Here is a 23,429-nt window from a genome sequence, read left to right on the forward strand (position 1 = left end):
AGACAAATGCACATAACAAGTATGAAGTAAATCCACCGTTAAATTTTTCAGTTACCATGTCTACAAGCAAGTGTCACATACATAGACACACCCACACACCCATGGAACACATGCCATCACCATCGCATTGATTCCTTCTGTCTCCGGCAAGAAGTAAATCCAGAGTTTAGTATCAATCATCATATTTTGTTGAATATGTAGTTCAACCCAGCCAAAGTCAGACAAGTTTTTGTTCCTCTACACCCACCTGATGCGGGAGTGGTCTTGTCGAGATGATGTCGCTGTCTCTGACCTCCTGTCTCCAATCTAGGTGTCGGTAATCTCCCTTCCTCCGACAAGACGCTGGCATCTTCGGAGGTATCCGAAACAGAGCCTCTGTAACCATCTGGTGTTGGAATACTTCCATAGCTACACAATGAAAAATCCAAGGTGAGGGATGTAAATGAGGTAAAACTCAGATATTTTAGTAAGTTCTTAAATGATAAGATTAGAGACAATTTTAGTCTGGACATGCAATACTTTTTCACAGGGATAGAATAATGAGTGCAGGTTATCTTTCAATGTCTATGTTTGTTTTCAAACAATTATATGTAAGAATGTGACTTTTTTGTCTATACGACACTACTTTTCTTTGAGTGCAGATCCGGTGATCAGAGTTTTAGTGACATACCTTGAGCTCCTGTCACGTGACACTTCTTCTTTCTTCTCATTCTCTCCCCATGCTAACTTTCTCCTCACAGGAGAAGGCTCTTTCCTGCTTCTCTCCTCACTTTGCTGCTTATTACTCTCAGGCACTTTTTCATTTATAGTTTTGGTAATCTGTTGAGCTCTGTTGAATTAAAAAAAAAGAGTGCATCACTATTTGAAAAATTAAGGGGACATACCCCTGCCTTCTCCCATCCACCTCCTACCAAATAGTAACAATAATAGAAATAATCAGCCGTTATTGTTACGACGCTTCAGCGACCACAAATGTGGTCAAAACCCACAAGGGCTTATGGATTACAACTAACATGTCAGGTGGCTTCGAATTCAACATGTTTAACTCTAATTTGAAATCTTTTCAATTTAGAAAGTCATTTCACATGTGAAAACTGTAGATTGCTCTTGGATGAAGAACCCACCTTACTATGACCCGGCCGGGTATCAAACCCAGAACCTCCCTATTGCTAAGCCTCATTGCTTCAAATGCCACGCCTTCATCCACTCGGCCACAGCACCGGTAACACTTAATAACCTGTACTATCACTCATGCCTTTATTGTTTACGTAGTTAATGAACTGCTACTGATGTTCCATGTACAATCAGGCACTCACCCCTCATGCATATCAGAGAGTGAGGTAGTTAATGAACTGCTACTGATGTTCAATGTACAATCAGGCACTCACCACTCATGCATATCAGAGAGTGAGGTAGTTAATGAACTGCTACTGATGTTCCATGTACAACCAGGAACTTACCCCTCATGTATATCAGAGAGTGAGGTAGTTAATGAACTGCTACTGACTGCTGTGCTAGACTCCCCTGTAGCCTTAGCTCCTGTTAACAGTTGGACCAGGCGTTCCCTTGAGAAATGCGTCCCATGGGCCCTCTTCTGGTACTCCTGAGCACGATTCCTGAGTTCTAATACCTGGAAGAAGAGCAAAGGCAACGTGTGTGATTTATGTAATCAACAGAAGCAGCCCGTACCCTGAAAGTACTCGACTGGGCATCACTGAAAGAGATTACATAACTGTTATATTCTACTAATAAACAGATCCGGTTATGGTACTAGTGCAATGTTCAATACAAATGCTACAACATGTTTCTTTTCTCCTACAAAGGACCAATTAACCGATAATTGGCCATAACACTTAATGGCCATAACACTTAATGGCCATAACAATTAGCAATAACAACTGCCACTTTGTCTTGCATTGTGCTACTTGATAGCAGGTATTAGATTTGTTTAATTCTGTGCTGGTTATACTAGCAATATGAACACATATCTATGTGTACTCTGGATTCACGGTCCTCATTGATTTCCCTCCACAAACACTATTTAAAGGTATATTTGTAGCATTCACTTTTGGCACAGATTTTACATTTCATTGTAAGATTCCAAGATTCAACTCAAGGACAAAACAATTTAAATTTAAAAAAAAAAAGTTGTAATTAAACACTTTTCATTGAATGAATCTCTGACTTACTTCAGCAAACCAGCTTGGTATATCCCCCTCTGATTTGGCATGTCTAAGTTTATTCTGTCTGTCAGGCTCGGAGCTACTATCTTGAGGCTGTATGTGAGGAGGGTTGGCACCTTTCCAAACTCCATCCTCGTAGCTGAAGAGCGACGGAGGCTTAAAGTTGGAATGATATTCGGACCTCCACTTCCTAATATTAATGAAATGATCACAAAAAAAAATCAAAATTGAAAATCATGCTATCATGCTATCATGCTAATAGGACTAAATTAATGTGGCATGTCGTGTTGTAACTTTGGTTCGTTCTGATAAGGTCATGTAATGTTCACAAATAAATGGATATTACCGCTCGATCTAAACTTAGAGATCTATTGAGTTACAACCAGTTGACTGCAGCTTAAAGAGTTCAAAAAGTACTGGTCTGAAAACATTAATAATTGCTGACAGAGTGAAAATATTTGTTACTATTTGTAACTACCATAGCCCCAGTTTGCTATTGAATCAACAGAAAAACCCTGTATGCAGTATAGTGGTGAATGGTGCTTGACGAGACTGACAAGCATCATTTAACCACTTTATTCGCGACACACCGACCCCCCCCCCTCTGTCTCGTTCCCTTCTCCGCAAGGTAAAATAAAAGTACAAACAAATTCTCTCTTCTTACCTAACTGCTGCATGGGGAAAAAATGGTTTCTGTGGATTCTGTGCAGCTTCAAGTAATTTAGCATCTTCATGGACGACAACAGAAGGCATGCCGGCTGTTTTCAGTAGTTCTGGACTTAGATGGACTTTCTTGTTCTTTTTGCTCTGTAGAAAATGGCATGGAAAAGAAAATACTATTTGCATGAACACAGTGGCAAAATGAATGAGTTGATGTAAAAACTGACATATATTACTACGAAATTAGCACCAGAGCATGAACACGAGTACAAGGAGAAGTTCCTCTAGTGTGAGTAAAAGTAAGTAGACTCAAAGTATGAGTACAAGTCAATGAGGGCGAGTACTAGATCAGGCAGTTATTGTTAAAGACTAGCCTGAATACAGCCTCATTACAGATCTGCCATAGCACCTCTCTGAGGTCTCCCAAAAGTCTTTGGTATTTCAGACTTACTTTAGTTTTGACTTTGTATTTTGCTTTCATCTCTCTGTCCACATTTTCCTGCAGCTGTTGTTGGAGAGAAGGGGCTGGGGGATAGTAAGCCTTAAACTGAGTGTTGTACTCTGTCTTCTTGGGGATCTTGGATGGGTCAAAAGGTGCGAGGTTGGTGCTGGATTTGTGAACGAGCTACGGACGGGGAAATAGAAAGAAGAACAAAAATTGACAACGTCTGTTACACAGCCTTGTAATCTAAATATTGCGATCTGGTGGGTGTAGACATCACACTGTAGAACATTGTTATACTGTAACCAAATCAAGTGTAGTGATCATGAAGCAAGATGGTCACGAAGAAGAGGTTATCCCTGCACCTTTGCGTGCCTCACTGTTTCAGAGACTTGAATGGTTTCAGTACTCAATCAGAGGGGGGAGGGAGGGGGATGGGGTCACCGTGTAATGTGTCGGTCATTATAAATGCAAGACAAAGTAATTGGTAGATCCTCTTGCTCAATTGAAACACAACATAAAGTTGAAGTTACCCAATGAAACTTGTTTCTAAAAGTAAGATACCAAATTATTATGATTTGACATATCCTGAAACAAACATTATGTTGTTTAATTTGGCATTCCTTCAAAACATCTATTTGGGATGAAGGCAGACTGGGTTCCTGGCTTTATTGGATGGGGTAACTGTGCTTTGACTGCAACAGCTTCCTAACATGGATATGTTAACTTAATGTATTGAATAAGAAAAAAAATCAAAAGCAGGAAAATTTCTGACTAATGCCTACTGGTCATTTATCTTGGAAAGTTTGACAAACAAAATGTACCCTTTTAAAATTGCCAGGAAAAAACAACCAGTAAATTCACAGACCTGTTAGTTACTCATGTTATGACATGTTTGCTTTTCAAACCACAACGTCTAACCTAGCAGAGGCACAGCCATAGAGAGAATATTATGCCACTTATCAAAACAAGGTTATAATACACACCTACCTGCAGAAAGCATGGAGCTAAAGGAAGTTGTTGTAAAATTATGGATTAAAAAGACTAAATTACCACAAACTATTACCTACTATCATAACAGGAGGATGATATGACCTTTGGACACACTGGGAATGGATTACCCTAGCATGTACATACAGGCAATGCTAGCAATCTTTCACAGATTTATAAGGAATTCCTACAGTGATACAATAGGTGTGTCTATCGTGCTCCTCATTCTAGACATGGACAAAACAGTTAGGGCGTTCACTGTTATGTGGAAAGTTATTAGGAAGATTAACATGAAATTCCGGTATTGACCAAACTACTTTGATATTAAACAGACAAAAAGAGGATTTTGTCATTCCCAATTACAAATTTTTTCAATTCTGCCACAAAACAAGAAAAAAAGGTTGGACCCAAGAGAGCAGAAGATTGAGGACTTGCATACACTACTAAACTTCCGAATAAGAAATAGTCTCTAACATTTAAATCAGAGACTAACAGAAATTCTGCTAGAAGAGTATAAATGTTCGTACAGGCTGACTACCAACTGTGAACACTGGAATACCTTTGCTGTAGTTTTTTATAATTTCCAAATGGAATAATATATTATTTAAATGCTAGCACACAACAATGTAATTCAATATGCTGACTATTAGGCAATATAATTAATATATTTAAAATGCTAAAATAGTTATTTAATGTCAATATTTAAAATATGTGATGTTTTATGAGCACATCAATTGAACAAACTATGAAGCTTGCAAGCTGGACCTAATGGCCTAGTTACCACCAAATTTACTTCATTTTTTAGAACGTTATTTATTGTGCCTATTAACTTTTCTCATTATGATCAGCTTTTGATCTTTTGGGTCCGGCTGCAGAGAGCACACGGTATTGAAAGGTTACCGGATCACTAGACACTGCAGAAGGAGTGTGCTGAGGTTGTGAGGAGACAGGTGAGCAAGGAGCAATGTAAACTGGAGTTATCATCTCGCTATATAGTGATTTTACCTACCTCATCAGCAGCAAGCATTGGTGACTCCTTATTGGCTTGCTTCCAGGCAAATTGACGTTGATATTCTGATAAGTATCTCGGGCCTAGAGGGCGGGCTCGTATACCTGCTTGGTACTGCAATGCTGCATCGACCTGTGTAAACAAATTGATTGACGAACCAAAAAGCCTTTTAAATTAAAATTGTAAATATATGCAATCACCTGACTGATAGAGCAAACCGAGGAAAATGTGTCGTGAAGTCAAATACCAGATAACTTGATCATTGCAAAGGTATTACACTTCTGAATGTTGATGAAGGATAACAGTCATTAGTGAGAGTGGAAAACCCTCTCAGCCACTTTGACTTACAAGAGGAAAGGTCTAAACATATGACAGTTAGTGACACAGAAAATACATTCATCATAGAATTGAGTTTGCAAGCTTACAAGGTTTCATTTCATTTCCTTTGATATTAATTAATTATGTAGTTATGAACTTAGATATGCTTCTAATTAAATGTGAAATCGAATGAATGGACTATATACATTCTGTGATAGTGATATAATGAAACTCAAGAATAGAATAAAACAAAAGTCACCACCAAAAACAAAAGAAAAGATGTTTGCCTCCCTTGCACAATTTTAAATCTCTGACCATCTATATGATACCCTGCTGGCACTCCTCTGCCCCTGGAAACATTGATTGACTTTCTAAATTACATACAACTTATGGCGAAAGTAAACTAGTTTGAATGACCGACAGACTGGCCTCTCAAAATTATAGGCCTAAGACATGTACATGACTGTTTATTGATGGATATGTATACAACATGTGTGATTGCTACAGTACAATGTCACTATGTACATCGTGATGCCAATTGAACTAAATATAGACAAGTATCGTGGTCTGCCTTCAGGACTGTGGTCTCATTCTCTTCATTTAACTACAAAAACAATGCATTGAAGTTTACATAACACTACTTCTGGCCCTGCCATAACAAAAAACATGCAAAACTGAAACTCCTTATCTGATATAAATTCTTGGACAAAACCAAAAGCAAACACAAAAGGATTGTGCCTGGGAATACGACAAAATCATATAACTATGGTAACAAGCCATGCATCACCACCACAGGCACTTAGGCAGTGAGGGATTCAATAGGTTTAATTAAAACAGGTTACGATAAACAGAAATCAAGGCGGAACCCCAACTGCTGCCAAAATTGCACCGTGGATTGCTTAGGCATATATATTGAACTGAAAAAATATTGGACAGTGTTCCTGACAATTCTGTCACAAATTCATAACCATTCCATGAAGAATATATGCCATTTTTTTATTTTTTATATCTTCATATACTTAAGAAGATCCAAGGCTCAAAACAGTGAAAGAGAGAAAGAGAGAATATTTGCTGTAAACTTTCTACATAGTGCTTAGACTGTGATATAGACTGTCTTGTTGCACCTACATCAGGTTCCCAATCAAAAATGCATCAGTAAAAACACAATTCTCTCACCATGGCTTGTAACTGCAGTCTTAACGGGTGGGGTCTTCTTTCGACCTTGGCGTTTTCTGTTTGAGTATTGGGTGGGGAGGGGGGAGGGGGAGGGAGGGGTAAGGGAATGGAGTTTGTTGGCTCTTTTGAGGGATGCCATCAACTTTCCAACACATTAGTCAGAAGAGGTAGACTACACAGTGTAATGACGAGGCACTAAATTGTCCTTAAAATATTACATAAGATGCAATCAAATGTGACAAAGAATCACAATCTCTTCATCTTTGTACTCACATCATGCGGTTTCTTGCTAGATTTTCCAGAATCGTTCGAGCTACGATGGCCATCTTTAGACTTACTGCCTCCCGAAGAACCACCGTTGGCTGCCCCTGACGAATGATGTCCGTTTGTTAATTTGAGATAAGTCTTATGTTTGTCGTCCTTGGCACCAGACATCTTATTCTTATTTTGGTCGTTCTTGGACAAAATCCTAGTAGCAGCAAGTTGTGCCTCTGGTGGTGATGAGTTGGGCCTGTCATGATTCTGTGGAGGTGACCTGAAAGGGAGGTGATAAAACCAACAACAGAAAGGATAAGGAATAGTTAAGTTTCAATCGTTTTTTTTTTTAACTTCTCCCTCTAATATCCCAATGGCAGCTACCCATAATTACACAACCAAACCACAATGACCACACAGCGCACTGAAGTAAATCTTAGTTAGTTGTGTCATTATAATAAAGTACCCTGGGAAAAATCTAGGGTATACATACATGGCTTCATTTGCAATGATAATAGAGTTTCTTGATATTACTCAATCAGCAACATAGCCATGGGATATCATTTACTCCAAAGCATCTTGGCTTCTACCCAAACCCAATTTAGGGGCGGTTGCTGGAGACTATATACAGTAGTTGTAAAACTTTCCATGGTTTAATTTTGTGGCTATCCACCTCACACTGCAGGGTTAGACATGCACTACATATGATCTGAAAGAGTGCAGGCACCAAGCTGTAACCAATCTAGGCTGTGCACTGTAGCGAAAACAGACAAAACCACACAGTATGATAAGGAGAGCGCTACAGATTTGTTCCATGAGATAAAATATTGTTTGTGATACAAATGCACACATAATCACATGTATACATAATACTGTGCCCACTTAATTGATAAGAAAAGTCTGAATTTAAGCAATGCACAGAGGTTAATGTACACTAAAATGTACTCTTTCACATAGTTATTTATGATTTGAAGGTATCGCAACAGTTAATCAGTCTGAATTCATATTTTCTCTTGCTTCCTAGAAAACCTATGGAATCGATATATTATAAATAGGAGTTGCCACTGTTTCATCATTTTAAGCTTTCTTGCCTTGAACATCGTTTTGATTAAAGTTTCAAGTTAGTCATTGTCAATAACAACAATGCATCACTGAGCATTGGTCTGACTTCTGGCCGATGCTCCCTCCCTCCCTCCGCCCCCACCCCCTACCCCCTCCCTCTTCAATCATCTCACACCTATGTTGCAGTCAATGATAATTGCTACAAACAAATTGCAGAGGCAATGGTTTTGCCCCGAGTGGTAGGGCAAATACTTTTAAGAGAACTGGGGGAGGGGGGGACAGGGATTTCTAACAGGGATGATGGACATGAAAGGAGAAGGTGGAGGAGTGGAGAGGTAGAAGGGACAGTTATCTTCTTTAAAAAAAAAAATTAAACAAAAGCAAGAATCCAAAGCAATAGATCGACCAATATAACTTGTAGTTGCTTTAAATGTCAGGCTGATTTTATACCCTGGGTATTTTCTCTCTTTCATCTTTCTATGAATGGCTCACGGGATCAATCATTTTATCACTGCTCGATTTTGTTATTTCAATAACTCCAGATGGGATGCTCTCCGACCAAAGTACACACGTGGACACCCTTAAATTAAATACACATGTTATTATTTAAACTACTGAAACCGGTTGTCTCAGCCAACTATCAAATGGGAAAAATAACCTTTACACTGAATGAAGTATATATACTGTATATGTACATATATTGAGCTTTTAAAGTGGTTACCGAGTTACTACTAAACTGATTGGATTCCCTTATTTACGATAAATTTGTATGGTACACCACTCAATGTACTCTGACAATTTTTGCGATTAATTCATCAAATGAATCATGATCATGCAGAGAATGCAATTTTTTTTTTTTAACCGTTCTCGATAATATGATACGTCATCTATAGTTAATTTACAACATACCGTACAAACTGTTGGCCCAAAAATATATTTTTGGTGCAAGAATTTCCTTTGCTTATGAATGACGATCACAATAATGAAACTTTCATAACAGCAAACTTTCTTAACGAAAAATAACAGTTATTGATCATAAATTTTTTATATTTCTTTTCCGTTTGTTTATGGTATCTGAGACACTTAATATGATAACCTGTTTCTCTAAGCTATCACTTATTAACACACACATGATCATATAGCAGGATGTTATTAACAATTATCTTGAAATCTCTCACACATTTCCTTACAGGCAACAAGCTTGAAAAGTCTAGGCACAAAGCTGTGCAGTAATTTACAGAGCAACTCGTAATGGTATTGGACTTCTCAGTACAATGTACAATACTTTAGAGACTGCATACATACATAGTACAGTTTATATGTAATACAGTACAGGCAGGCTATGGTATTAAACTATGTATTCCTACAACTTTTGTGGGTTGAAACTAGAATGAATGATAAACTGTAGGACTGTGATCTGAATAAGGAAGGGGAGGGGACTCCCGATACCAGCAAAAGAAAGCGTTCTTTCTGTATACAGGTAGATGGGACAAAACTGATCACATGTTTGTTTTTGTTGTCATATTTATTGACAAACATTAGTACATACATGTATAATTTTTTTTTATTTCATAACACAAGGACTACTTTGTCCCAGTATCACATATATGCAAAATGCCATGAAAGATGCTATTCACAAAAAAGGATGAGACTGCTCCCAAAATGCAAATCTATACTGTACATAGGTTAGTACATCAGAATGCCAGTTTCAGTATTTCATGAGAAATTAAGCATTTAAACTGCAACAGGTATCGGCCTGTTAATTTTATAGTCCTAATTTTTTGCAGAACATCGAACAATCACTACAGGGATGAAAAGGACAACATTTGCTGAAGGTTTGGCTTCTAGGATCCTTCACAGAGAGTTTCGTTGAACTGCAACACAAAAGGGCAATCACACAAATTGCAACATTGACATGGCAAACTACTGTATGGTCGTGGATAGAATGGGACACATTCAGCTTTCCAACGAGTTAAAACATTAGTAAATGACTTAAAACCAACCTAAGGAATTTGTCAGTGACATTGATGAATACCATTCCATTATACAGTAATGTATAAAAGTGACATTAGCACTTTAATTAAGCACATTAATGGGGGGGAGCACATTAAGGGGGGTTTGCGTGATTTGTTTAATTCCATATTCATGCATCCCGGGAACTAGGATGGCATTACTATATATATATATATATATATATATAGTCACTTTGTTCAACTTTTGTGATGACTTTCAATCCTACCACCTTTTGTGATTGACACCATGCAGATGATCTGCAACATCTAGGTTATATGTGTAGTTAGCAATAAGCAGCTTTTGTCATCATTCAATGGAGAGGTATATATATTGTATCAACATGTTTTGACACCCAAATCAAACTGCAAACAAATTCCTTTTTCTGGCAAGTGTAAGTGTCTGTGTACATGATCATAGAGGGTATAGGGTAGCAGAGTAGTACTACAGTAAATCCATGTACAAACACAGAACACTATATATGTATTAGGCCTACAGTATACAGTAGCACTGCAAGGGGCAATACATGCATGCGGGCATGAAGACACGTTTTGGCATCTTGATTAATAGTGGGAACCAATAGGAGAATAATAACAGCTAAATATAGCACACACCATTCAATGTGTAAATGATTCACACAAAGAAAATAGCGACAAAATAACGACTAAACAGCACTGTCAGCCACTATTTTAAGTGAAACAAGAAATGAAAAAGTAAGGTGTGGCATACCAGTCACACACTGTTAATTAACTGATGAGGGTAACAAAGTCCTTTTGAGAGTGAATTGGAACTTTAACAGTTAGAAATGTTCATGAAAAACATTTCAATGTCGCATTTGAATGTCGTACTCTCCACTTTTGTGAGGCAAAATTTTCTTTCAATATTAAAGTAAATGAAGACTCCTCTATAATTAATCTGGAAGTTGACACTGATGTCCGTGGACCATGTATGGAGTAAATGATTTCAAAACAATTAGCAAATTAAAAGTCATAATGTACAGTAATGGGAAGAATATGTAGATATCTGATAGGTTCTGCGATTTGTTCTGTGAACTTAAGATAAAGTATGGAGGAAGCTATTAATCATAGAACACAAGATATGATAATAATTTATTCGTGTACATCTTGTAAGTACATGTAGAGAAGGTTATGCAGTGTCTTTACAAAAGGTAGTGGATTAACCAATGGTAAACCTTAACCCAAATACACTTCAGTCTCATTTTATATCAATCGCGAACAAACATGGCAAAAATCGGGATCAGTTTGTGTATTAATGCAATCTAATTTCCAATCTAATAATTAAGACTTTTTATGGCAATATTTAAGAACGATTGCAATTGTATCAATTAACCAAGTGCACTCTATAAATAGAGTCAACACTATTGTGTATACCTGGTTGTAAACAATAAGTAATTTGCTGCTTTTACATGCAGTTAATGATCCACAAGTGTACCTGAAGTATATTAATATGCCTATTTTATGTCATGGTACAATATTGTTTCCTGAAATGCATACTACATAGATATATACGTGCACTTGCATAATTCCTCAAAAGTATGTACCGCAGATCTATGAAGAATATGAAATTAGCCTCTAGAGATAGATAGACCTTATAATAAGGTTGAAATACTATACAGCATGATACAACAAGGGCTTAGTTAGTGATGCTGCCAGCCACTCCATGGGCGATTGGCAAAAGAACTACAGTAAATAGGAAACCACTCATAGGTTTTGTAACATGTTAGGCCATTTGCCATTGATACACAAAGCATAGCATCAAAAACTTGTGAAGGTGGTGGTTAGTGGGACGTTAAAAACTGGGACAAGTTCACAATTTAGCCCATTTTCCATTGATACACAAAGCATAGCATCAACAACTTGTGAAGGTGGTGGTTAGTGGGACGTTAAAAACTGGGACAGGTTCACAATTTCGCCCATATGCCATCAATTATCAGCTTGTATATATAGTAATACTTGTAGCTCTACAGTAACTCCTGTTAGGAAGACAAATAAGTGCAACCCATTAATGTACATTGTAACCACATTTGTACAAAACACTGTGCACTGACAATTTGTGAATGTGGTGGTTAGTAGGGACATAGTTATCCATATTTTAAAAAAAATAATGCAAGCTGCAAAGCTGCTTAAAATAGCAAAATAAAACTGTTATTTAACAACAATTTTACCTTACAAATTATAGTCTGTTTCTCAAGTTGCTAGACAAGAATGATAAAATTGCATTTAGTAACCTCACTGGTAAAATCTTTCGTCTATTTTGCTATCTTGGAAAATTTAACGTTGTTATTTCTCGGTATGGCTTTACTGTACCCTCTCCATTTTCTTCAACTGTCATGTATTATTTCATGTTTATTTTAAAAAGGATTCATGCCAGGATATAACCTGCTATGTTTTGTTTGGATTGGGAATCGTTTCTCATCTGAATACGATGTATCATTCTGTAGTTTTAAGCTCAGCTATATTTAAAGTAAGTGTATTCCAAGTCAAAACCTAATTGTTCTTCAAACCATTATACAAAACTGACATTAGCAATACTACTCTGCCAGTGTGGAAACGACTGACTACCTTCTTGAGTGTGTAGCATTAGACCCAAGTCAATAGAAACTATGCAAGAGCTATGCTCTGTTATGTTATGTCACACTGGCATATTACAAGTATCAAAGCCCTTTGAACATGCTATGAAACACCGGGGCAGGGTCAAAGTCAAGGGAAGTAAAAGCAGTTCACAAATTTTGATGACTTCTTCTTCGACATGACGACAACAGCCTTAAGAACAAGAAGAATCCACAAGAACTAAATCCGAGTAATTTTAAAGGATGACTGTACACACATGATGAGGCTGGCATACTGAAAATCATTGACAGTTACCAAAGAAAGAAGGAAAATAACAGAGACTTGGAAAATAATGCTATACTTCTCCAATGTCGGTATAATGATTGGGAGAGAAGGCCGTCTTTCCATAGGAATGTAATCAAGACAGATAATTACCGAGCTGGACAGTTTCTGGTCAGCTAGATCGATAACAATGAGTCATAATTTACAAGTAGCAGCCATGTTTCTCTATAAAGCATCTGATTGTGAAAGTTAACACAGAGAGATGACCCCTACCAGTGTCTACTGACTGTTAACAGATATGGCACACCAACATTCACATAGCTCACCATCTATGTAGTACACTGCTAGCATGTTATACAAGTTTTACCAAGGAGGCTAGACACAGAATCAAGTCACATAATAGCAATTATGTACTTCTGGAAATGAAAGGAAGGCCAGTCTCCCAAGATTTTTTTCTCAGGCTTTACCCCTACTGATTAAAGAGAGAGGAAGAGGAAGATGGGGGTGGGGTTTTCTGTCCTAAAAACAGACACTGGGGATCCAAATTATGGATCTCCCCAGGTAGTAATTTCTATGCCATTTTCTTTTTGCACTGTTGAACTCTGTTGACCTCAACTGAACTTTGAACCCACAAAAAAATAAAAGGATTCTTGTGTTCATATTGGGAGAGTCACATGTCAATTACATGATATCTGGCAACATTCTCCAAAGGTTTCTGTCACACGTGAGTTCATTCAACTTTCAACTGATCTTTGTGAGATTGTAAACACCACCATCTGCCTTCGCCATACTGATACGCTTTGATGGATGGTAGGATGGATGCACATGACAACAACTTGAAGTTATACCCATACCTTTGTTTCGGACTGTTACGATGTCTTTTCGTATGTTTCTTAGTTGGTGGTTTGCGTTGCGGAATACTGCCATCCTCTGAAGAAGACAGTGTCGGGTTGTAGAACTGACTTGTGGTATACGTCCTCTTCACGGTGTTGTCCAAAGGTTTGCGCCGATGCTGGAGGGGAGGTTCTATCACTTCTTTTTTCACTTGACCTGCCCATCAAAAAGAAAAGTTATACCTAATTTCTACAAACAAATTTGAACAGACTAAGATCTACAGTATACGTCATACAAAGTTCTACGATTGATTTTTACAGCTCTAGTATGATTTGAGATTGCCAACAGATCAATAAGCATACATACAGCTAAAGGAAAGGATATCGTGGAAATGCCAAATGGGTGCAGAGTGCTCAAATTTACCGTGGTTGCTAGGGTTGTCAGGAGACAGGTAAACAAAGAATTACAGTCATTATTTTTATGTGTAATCTATTCCAAAGGGTCTTCCTATCCTCTCAACGACAGCAAAGAATCACAACGACAGAGTTGACAACAAACAAGTAGACGGAGACAAAGTTGATGAAGATGATAAAAGAATCACATTGGTGGTAATTAGAAGCATATGTATGTATTTCTTACTGAAGTTGGTGTACTGAATTTTGATAGCTCTACAACCAATCATTTCACTTGGGGAATGATAACATCTCAGAGCTTTTTCATTGTGGCATCGTTGTTTTGAGCAAACTATACAAATGTCTTTGTAAGCAGGGTAGGGAATCACATGTATACATTATTTTACAAAAGAGGATTGTGTGGACTTTTAACTTCCAATGACTATAGATCTATGTCATGTAAAAAACAACATCTGTTTCTCCAGTTTTTAATACTTCAAATTCGTATTTTTATCTAAGCAGAGTCCACCAAAACTGCTTCTATAGAGAGAGCTAATTGCTGAACGAAAAAAAAATCCAAATTTAGGGCAAATCAAGTATGCTTCACAAGAAAAGGGCAGTTTCAGCTTGGATGTGTACAGACGATGACGATGCCAGCTTTGCGTGGTAACACTTCAAAAAAATATTTACTGTGTGAACGGCTTCGACGATACGTGACCATACCGTAACTCCATGAATTTAAACTGTTATATATTAACGTTAACTGTATGTACATACCTATTGTGGATGATGGCAGCCCAGCTGATGGCATTGTCTGATCTGAGGATGGTTTGAAAGAGGTTGACCGATATGACTCATGCCACCGAAACCGCTTCTTATATTCAGATGCAGGCTGAAGAAGGAAATGAAATCAAAATAAAACAAGTATTGTTAAAAGTGAAATCCATCGACCATGCACTTTCTATGTAATACAACACTACTTCAGAGAGAACCATACACAATGAGCTGGTTGACGGTCTCTAGGCCAACCAAAAGGGTAGCCATTGTTAATTAATAACCTTAACATATCACTTTGTTCTAACATTATGGCAAATGCTTAACATTACAGTGGTCAAGGCCACCGTACTGTACCTGTCTCTTTACTGTAGTTGAAATGTACATATATATATCCATACACATTTTTTCCCTACTTATATGTCGGTGCAAATCGTGACTGAGATGTAACATGTTACGATGCTAAAACAAACCAAGACAAATTTCCGATACCGTCATAATAAATGTGAGCTTTTAATGTCAGTCTTTCAAATTAAAATGTATGTTCTACAATTTATCCACTATCCATGTCTCTTACTTTCAACTTCAAGTTTAAAGAACTAAATGCAAATTCTGGGAAATGACCTGAGAAATGTAAACTTGAATTTGTTGCTTTACTAAGGATGGCTTGTGACGTAAATTGAATGAGACAAATATTCTGTATGAAGCTAGTAAACAAACTGGAAACTTTGATACCTTACAGAATTTACCTCCCACGTAAAACGTAAGAAAAAGACGACAGAGATTTGATGAAACTTCCTGCCGAAGTGAAGTTTGCATGGACAGAAATAGGTATATGTTTCAAGCATTATTCTATGTTCCTTGCAGAAATGATTTGTACAGCAGAGTCGACTGCACTGTGGTGATTTTTTTTATTTTTTCATATATTTTTTTCATATATTTAGGGGGATGAATTTTGATAGTATAAGGCATGTGGATACCAGGGTTGAAATGAAGGATGCATGTAAGATGCAAAATTATGCATGGTGCTATATATTTGCACCTCCTTGTTGAAGAATTTTCAACTGTTTAAAATGTACCAACCACCTACCCCCTGCCCCCCCAAAAAAATGTTTATGTGGTTGTTCCCCTGATCCTGAAGGTACAGTAAGTGGTGATAAGGGATTTAACTAGTGCTTGCTCACCTGTACAAATGATTAAAGAGAGGCGTGATTCCCAAATATACTTTCTGAGTTTGACACATTTCTCAAACACATACAGGCCTGGAGCACGCACATTTCACGCAGAAGAACTGTGTGAGTTTTAGCAATATTTTATTACCATACTTTACGACCAAAAAAATTTGTCAAACATTTGTTTTTCATCCTACAAGGGGCATTCATTACGAAACTTCAAATGCAAGGCCAATTTAAAAGTGGAAAAAGTTGAGATTTCAATGTTGCTGGTGAATGTTTCACACGTAAATTTAGCAACACCATACAATAGGTGACACTAACTATACCTCAGTCTTTGCTACACTCACTCTTCTACTACTACTAGTACTACTACTACTTCCACTACTACCACTACTACTACTACTGTACAATAGGGAGGAAAAATTGACAATCTTTTGTTTGATATTTCAGCTGCACTAGAAAATATTCTTCTTGATAACTTGAAAATTGATAGAGGCAAAACATTGCAATGATGAATAGGCTCTAGCAAAGAGCTAAAGTTGAAAAAGAAACCAGTTTCACCATTGTTGTGTGGTCTGACCTTCAATATGATCATATTGATGTACTGTGTTATATATATTACTAACTTTCATAACTGATATGGCAATGGACAAAGCAGTGCAAGAAAAATGATGGTCACTGACACATATATAGATGTACTGTATGAACTGACACAGTGCTGTACTGTATGCAACATGTACCGTATCTCCTGTATCCGATAGGCATTAAAAAATATGTACTTTTTAAGTTGGAAATTAGCCAGGAGATCTAACTGCTCAGAATGTAAACTTGTCTGGCACTCCACAGCTATGGTTGTGTCTAGGGTTATTGCTGGTTATTTTAAAGCCAGGGAACTATATATAGTACCTTGTGTACTTAGGCTAAGGATTAGTACTCAGCTGTGACTGCCATACAATTTGTGCCATAAAAACTTATATCCCATAGTTTTTTCTTTTTACAAGAACTTTACAACCACAAAATAGGTTGTGGCAAACATTATAAGAGCTGGCTGTGTATGTACGAGACTACATATTAATTCAAAATTAATTCATGAAATGCCCCAACCATCCCCTTTTCTGCAAAAGAACAAGGAAGAAAGGTTTTCAGCTATTTTTTTTTTTTAAATACTCTGCTTAGTAAATGCCCCCCCCCCTCCTCCTCACCCTTCATTCTGGCATCCCACGCAGAGGGTTATAAATAAATGGGAAACTTAGAACAGAGGCAAGCATAGAGTACCTTACAGGATACTGTTCTGGACTCCCTGTAAAGTTCACCATGAGTATATAAACAGATCTGTTCTGTAATTGGGCTTTGAAATTTATTCCACTGCAAGCCAATCACAAAGGAGACTTCCATGATCTGTTCTGATTAAGCAGTGGAACGAGTTAAAATATTCCAGTAGCCAGTGCAGGAGGCAAAGGGTAATGGAGAGGCTCAGGGGGAGCTTAAATTAGAAAACCTTTCTTGGGGACTCATGCAACCAGTATGCTCATTCAAATTAACTGTTGCATGCATGTAGCTAACACAGCTGATCATATTTTTTTTCATCTTTCACAATTTGGAGAAGCTCATGGATTCCAGTCTACTCATCAAATGAAATTCCAAGGCAATTATTGCTAACTTGTCCTAAAACAGTTGCCATGCACCCTGGTGATCTTTAATGTTGGGTACTGCTGTACACTGTATATATAGGTGACTATGAATACAGTCTGGACTCTGCAGAATGAATGACAGCCTGTTGTAGTCTTAAAATAACTTTTCATCCCACCCACTCAGCACATTATTCTATCTTTACATTTGCACTCTTTGACTTGAAATCTGCAATTATCATCAAAAATCCCTAATTACTAACATTTGCTGACCTGAAGAAGATCAATCGATGTAACCAGCCAACTCTACAGACTGAGTGCAGTTTTAAACAATATAAACAGCATTCCAAGTGATACAATACTTTACCTGTAATGTTTACATATACAGATACATGCATAACAAGTTTATATTACAGGAACATTGGCAGATCTATATGTGGAATACAGTGCAAGACAAGATGAAAAAGACATTGAATCCCAGCAGCCTAACCTTCTGTACCATCAGCAATTGGATAAAAGAAATGTGAAAATGTCTGGATGTTTGTAATTATTTAACATTGCCCTTCCCAAATTATAGACCTTTACTATCACTGCTACTGTATGTCAACTGTGTAATAACTGATGCACCTATATGGCGATGCCCACAATGGATACAACCTCCCCTTCAAAACACACAGTTCCGAACGATTCCACACACAAAAGGGACGTCGCCGTGGCACTATTTTTGGGTGGTAGAATGAGAAGGAAGGGCATTGACCGGAGTGGTCTGGACATTGAGGGCGCACATTGTCATTCTAGGCATGGTAGAACCAGAGTGCTAAGGTTGTGGGGAGACAGGTAAGTGAGACGTGAAGTAAATACTTCACGTCTCATCTCTACTAAGCCTTTCCCATCTCCCTAGCCTTTTAACTGGTAATATTTGAGTACTACAGCACTCCACTGTCCGTGATGATGATAGGGTCCAAAACACAGCTGAGAACAGTCAAACAAGCGTGATTCCTAGCAACGCTTTTTTGTCACAAGAATTGGGCTTCTTTACTTTGCAAATGGTACATCTGTTCCATCCTAACTACCCAGCGTGTGGACACTGTTGGAAGTTGATCTTGAGCAGAGGATCCAATATATGGATCTGATCCTCTGTTCATTCTCCAGTGTGAACATGGCCTAAGAAGCTCCAAGAATAATGGCACAAATTTGTCATTTGAAACATCAACACAATCAATAGCCAAAGCCAGATAGTTTCAAGGTAGACTCTATAGGGATTGTAGCTATACGAAAAGCCTCTCAGTGAAAATTTGTAAAATTTTCTGGAGTTGCCACATGTGGTAAAAAAAACTAGTCAGGCTAATTTCCTGCCAGCTAACGATTTTCTCTTTGAACAAGGAAACATATATTCTCTTCTGAGGCTTGCAAACAGACTGTACCATGTATGTGCTGTACCAATTTGCTTATAAAGATCTACAATTAATATACGGCTTGTGACTAGCAGACTAGTGACAACAGTAATAATTGTGCAAACCTAGCCTATGGCCACACTTGGTATCACAGACCTTCGATGATCTTCACCACAGATCATCTTCAGAATCTCTCTTTTGACTAGGCCTAATAGCATAACTTTATTCCAACTAGGTCTCTGACTAGGCTCCCATTATTATACTAAGACCTAGGCTCTGACAGTTAGTCCTATGACCTGACAACAGTCATATAAGAGGAATAATTAAATCGAGATGAAAACAACTGGTATCTCTACTAGTACAGCCTACTATCTAACAGGATTAGTGTAGTGTACAGTATGCCTGTATACTGAATACCAAAGCATTACCATGCTGACTTGACCATGGAGCCAAATAAATACAGGCCATGAGGCAGTTATTCTTACGACCTCTAATTCGGATGAAGCCTGCAAGGGTTTATGGATTACGACTTCACGTCGGGTGGCTCTCAATTCAACCTTTTAACTCCAATTTGGAATCTAAAAACTACGAGTAGTATGCATTTGTTACACAGGTGACACTGTCACTGTTTAGTGTTGCATATATTCATTAATAAACTCACATCTAGGTGTGGTCTAGTTCTTATAGTGACAACCGTTCTCTTCAAAGATGCTTTCAAAATTTACTGTTTTTACTAGTTTTTACGTACACCGTTTACATTAGTTTTAACACTTATCAACACCATTTGCAGTCATTAAATGACATATATTTCATCCATGAACAACACCGGTGGTACATTGAAGCATAAAGAAAACATTTAAGGTCAAACATTATCCCTTGTTTTCAGCCCTTTTCGGTATGCACAGAATGACTCCCAATTTAACCATGGAGGTAAAAACAGACCACCATGATTTAACCAAGCTCAACAATGGCCTATCTGATGACATACCATACTGGTCAGCATACTGAACATGTAAGCTTACCCAGGCTAAAGTACAGACATTTATTGCTATTTTCTGTCCAGTCTAATCAAGTCTACTATATGTTATACACTGAGTCTATCAAATTCAAGGTTAATCTCAACAATATCTCTAGTTGGCATCAATGTTGGCTTGCATTTCCTTTTCAAAATTTGTGCATAGGTTCATTTGACCATCTCTTCCAGAGTGAAATAAGGACACAAAGCCACAGTGTGCAGTATGCACAACACAGTACAAACAACAACTGTACTAAAATGCAGCATAAATCACTTGTTGATATGTACTGCATATATATCGATATATATCTGCATGCACTCATAGGTTAAATATATATGTATGGAATACATCTAAATTGTGAGTGTATAATGCAGATTATGTTACCACCTGAAGGCACCAATCCAGTGAACATTCTTAAATCTGTCCTGCTTCAAATATGACATGAAGCTCTATGTACACTACGAGGCAAAAATGTGTTAGCATACATGTACAGTAACCAACTTGACTATAAACCACACCTTATGTCAACAGCGGCTGCCCAGGCATATATTTGGAGGTTGGTGGTGTTGGAATGGGGGGGGACAACAAAATGAGCGCAGCATTGGGGGGGGGGTGGGACAGAGAATGCTAGTAATGCAGGTCTGGCATTGTGGTGTAGGGAAGGGGATACAACAAAATGAGAGCAACTTTTAAGGGGGGGGGGGGGTGACAGCGAATGCTAGTAATGCAGGTCTGGCATTGTGGTGTAGAGAAGGGGATACAACAAAATGAGAGCAACTTTTAAGGGGGGGGGGGGGTGACAGCGAATGCTAGTAATGCAGGTCTGGCATTGTGGTGTAGAGAAGGGGATACAACAAAATGAGAGCAACTTTTAAGGGGGGGGGGGGGGTGACAGCGAATGCTAGTAATGCAGGTCTGGCATTGTGGTGTAGGGAAGGGAATACAACAAAATGAGAGCAACTTTTAAGGGGGGGGGGGGGGTGACAGCGAATGCTAGTAATGCAGGTCTGGCATTGTGGTGTAGGGAAGGGAATACAACAAAATGAGAGCAACTTTTAAGGGGGGGGGGGGGTGACAGAGAATGCTAGTAATGTAGGCTTCCACTAGAGGAACCAGCTAGAGCATGAAGCCATGTTAGCATGGCGTAAAGGGATCCACCATAAGGCCCTTGGTGGGGGTGAGGCGCTCATCACTATATAACCTTCATCAGCTCCTAAGTGGGTGAAGCTGTGGTTTTCATGTTATATCAGCGTGGTGGTTTTTAACATAATATGGCTGCAGGTGGTTAACCAACATGGTTTTTCTTCTTACATCAGCTTTGTGGTTTTCAATAGCAGGGCATATCAGTTTCAAAACAGCATAGTTGTGGGATAAGGCTTACAAGTATATTATAGGTAGAAAAAACCAGAGTTTTTCTTTTGAGAGTAACAAATTTCATTTGGGACCTCCCCCCTTCACCCCCCCCCCAGCAATGCCAATTCATGTCAACTACAAAGCACTACACATACAAAACTGCTACTTAGAAGAGTGTTACACTTTTCTTTTGCATTTTCATGTGCACAGTTAACACTTCACAGTATGCTGTTGACATGGTAACATGTCAGTGAATTGCCTAAAACTATGGTACCAGAGCCAATTAAACTGTTACTGAATAGTCAAGGTGCCATGACCCAAATAAAGCTACAGCTGTTTATTGAATTGTTGTTAATACTGTACATAGCATAAAATCTGTTTGTAGTCAAAACGGTATTATATAACCTATGCTGATAGTTCTTCATCTGACTTACATAGTAACTTGTGATTTCTATAGACGTAAATGATGAATGAAATGATGAATTTTAATGTGCAACGTAAGTTTAAGAACTGAAATAGAACATGGATAAAAACCTTTCCTTATTTTTAAGTAACAATTGGAGAGACAATGATATTGATTTTTGTACATGTCAGCGTACTAACTCATGCTTTCAATTTCAGCATTCTGCATTTGGTTGCCAATTTCACCAAAGCTCAGACATGTATGACAGTCAACCATTTGAGGAGGAAACAACAACACGCTATAGCGTGGGGAGGAATAGGGCGGGAACCTAGGCAGTTTCGCGGAACTGCTAACCCCGCCGCAAACCAACCCGAGGAGGAAACGCACTACGAAAACAGTCCCCAAAACCCTCCCTTTTTGATAAAAAGGATACTTATCGGTCAGGAAAGGACTGTCAAACTTCTAAAGATCCGAAGCTAAAAAACTTCCGGCGATCGTCGAAGAAAACCAAGACAATTTTCCAAGGAAACTATCCACAAGAAAAATATGCGTGTAGGCACTTGGAATGGTAGAATGAAAAAGGAGGAGGGACCGGAAGGGGGGTCCGGTCATAGAGGGCGCACAGTGTTATTTATTTACCAGGACTTTATAGGCACGGTAGAATGAGGTGCTAAGGTTGTGAGGAGACAGGTAAGCGAGGAGCGAAGTAAATTGTATCATCCAGCCAATTGTACATTAAATGATGACTTTCATGTTCAGAAATTTGTCACCTAATTTGGATACATTTTCTCAAAATAGTGAGCTCATAATCACAAGACAGTGTGTATATGCAAAGGGTCAAATATGACATTTTTAACTTATTCTACATTATTTTTTTTTCTATTTTTGCATTATTAATGGATATGAGTATTAAATAGAATTAAATAGAATTTATTTACCACATCAACTTAACAGAGCTGCTTTGATTAAACACAACCTAGGCAAACAATGCCATGAACTGCATCATGAGGAGTCTAACTCAGCAATTCTCTTTCCTGTAGAACAGGTTGTTCATGTCACACAACAGACTTTCTATTATGAACAGAATGAATCAAATATTCATGGGGTATTTTTTAAGTAAACAAAGGCAGACAGGAAAAGAAAAGTGCAGGTATACCCTATAACTATAATGATCAAGAGAAGAAGAAAAAATTGTCATTTATCAGTCTCCATAAATTATTTCTTTACCACAATCTCAAGAGATATTTTGCTCGCGGCTCTGGTTACCTGTCGATGATGACAGCGCGTATGTGATTTAGTCATATTTTTTTATTTAATATGTACATGTTGCCTGACAGCCGAGAGGTCCTCCGTACTCTACCCAGATTGGTTCAAGTGTTTCAAATGAACCAACCTACATTAATCTGCATCATGATTGATAAAAATTGCCAGTGAAAATGACATCTTGGAGTCTCAGCTCATATTTGATTACTAAAGAATCACTTTGTGATACCTGTGGATAAA

The 23,429-nt window shown here is 38.0% G+C and overlaps 1 protein-coding gene across 1 annotated transcript in view; it reads right to left on the minus strand.

Moving 5' to 3' along the window:
• LOC139961143 (nuclear protein MDM1-like) overlaps nucleotides 1-23,429 on the minus strand; it is a 39,848-nt gene that overhangs the window by 10,419 nt on the left and 6,000 nt on the right. The window contains exons 2-11 of the mRNA XM_071960063.1: nucleotides 14,961-15,075; nucleotides 13,812-14,007; nucleotides 7,052-7,313; nucleotides 5,285-5,416; nucleotides 3,295-3,468; nucleotides 2,848-2,990; nucleotides 2,190-2,373; nucleotides 1,461-1,630; nucleotides 671-829; nucleotides 248-408 (exon numbers count right to left, since the gene is read on the minus strand). Of these exons, the coding sequence (XP_071816164.1) occupies nucleotides 248-408; nucleotides 671-829; nucleotides 1,461-1,630; nucleotides 2,190-2,373; nucleotides 2,848-2,990; nucleotides 3,295-3,468; nucleotides 5,285-5,416; nucleotides 7,052-7,313; nucleotides 13,812-14,007; nucleotides 14,961-15,075 (1,696 nt within the window). The remainder of the gene's footprint in view (nucleotides 1-247; nucleotides 409-670; nucleotides 830-1,460; nucleotides 1,631-2,189; nucleotides 2,374-2,847; nucleotides 2,991-3,294; nucleotides 3,469-5,284; nucleotides 5,417-7,051; nucleotides 7,314-13,811; nucleotides 14,008-14,960; nucleotides 15,076-23,429) is intronic.

This window comes from Apostichopus japonicus, chromosome 20, assembly GCF_037975245.1.
Source record: "Apostichopus japonicus isolate 1M-3 chromosome 20, ASM3797524v1, whole genome shotgun sequence".
Classification (NCBI taxonomy): Eukaryota; Metazoa; Echinodermata; class Holothuroidea; order Aspidochirotida; family Stichopodidae; genus Apostichopus; species Apostichopus japonicus.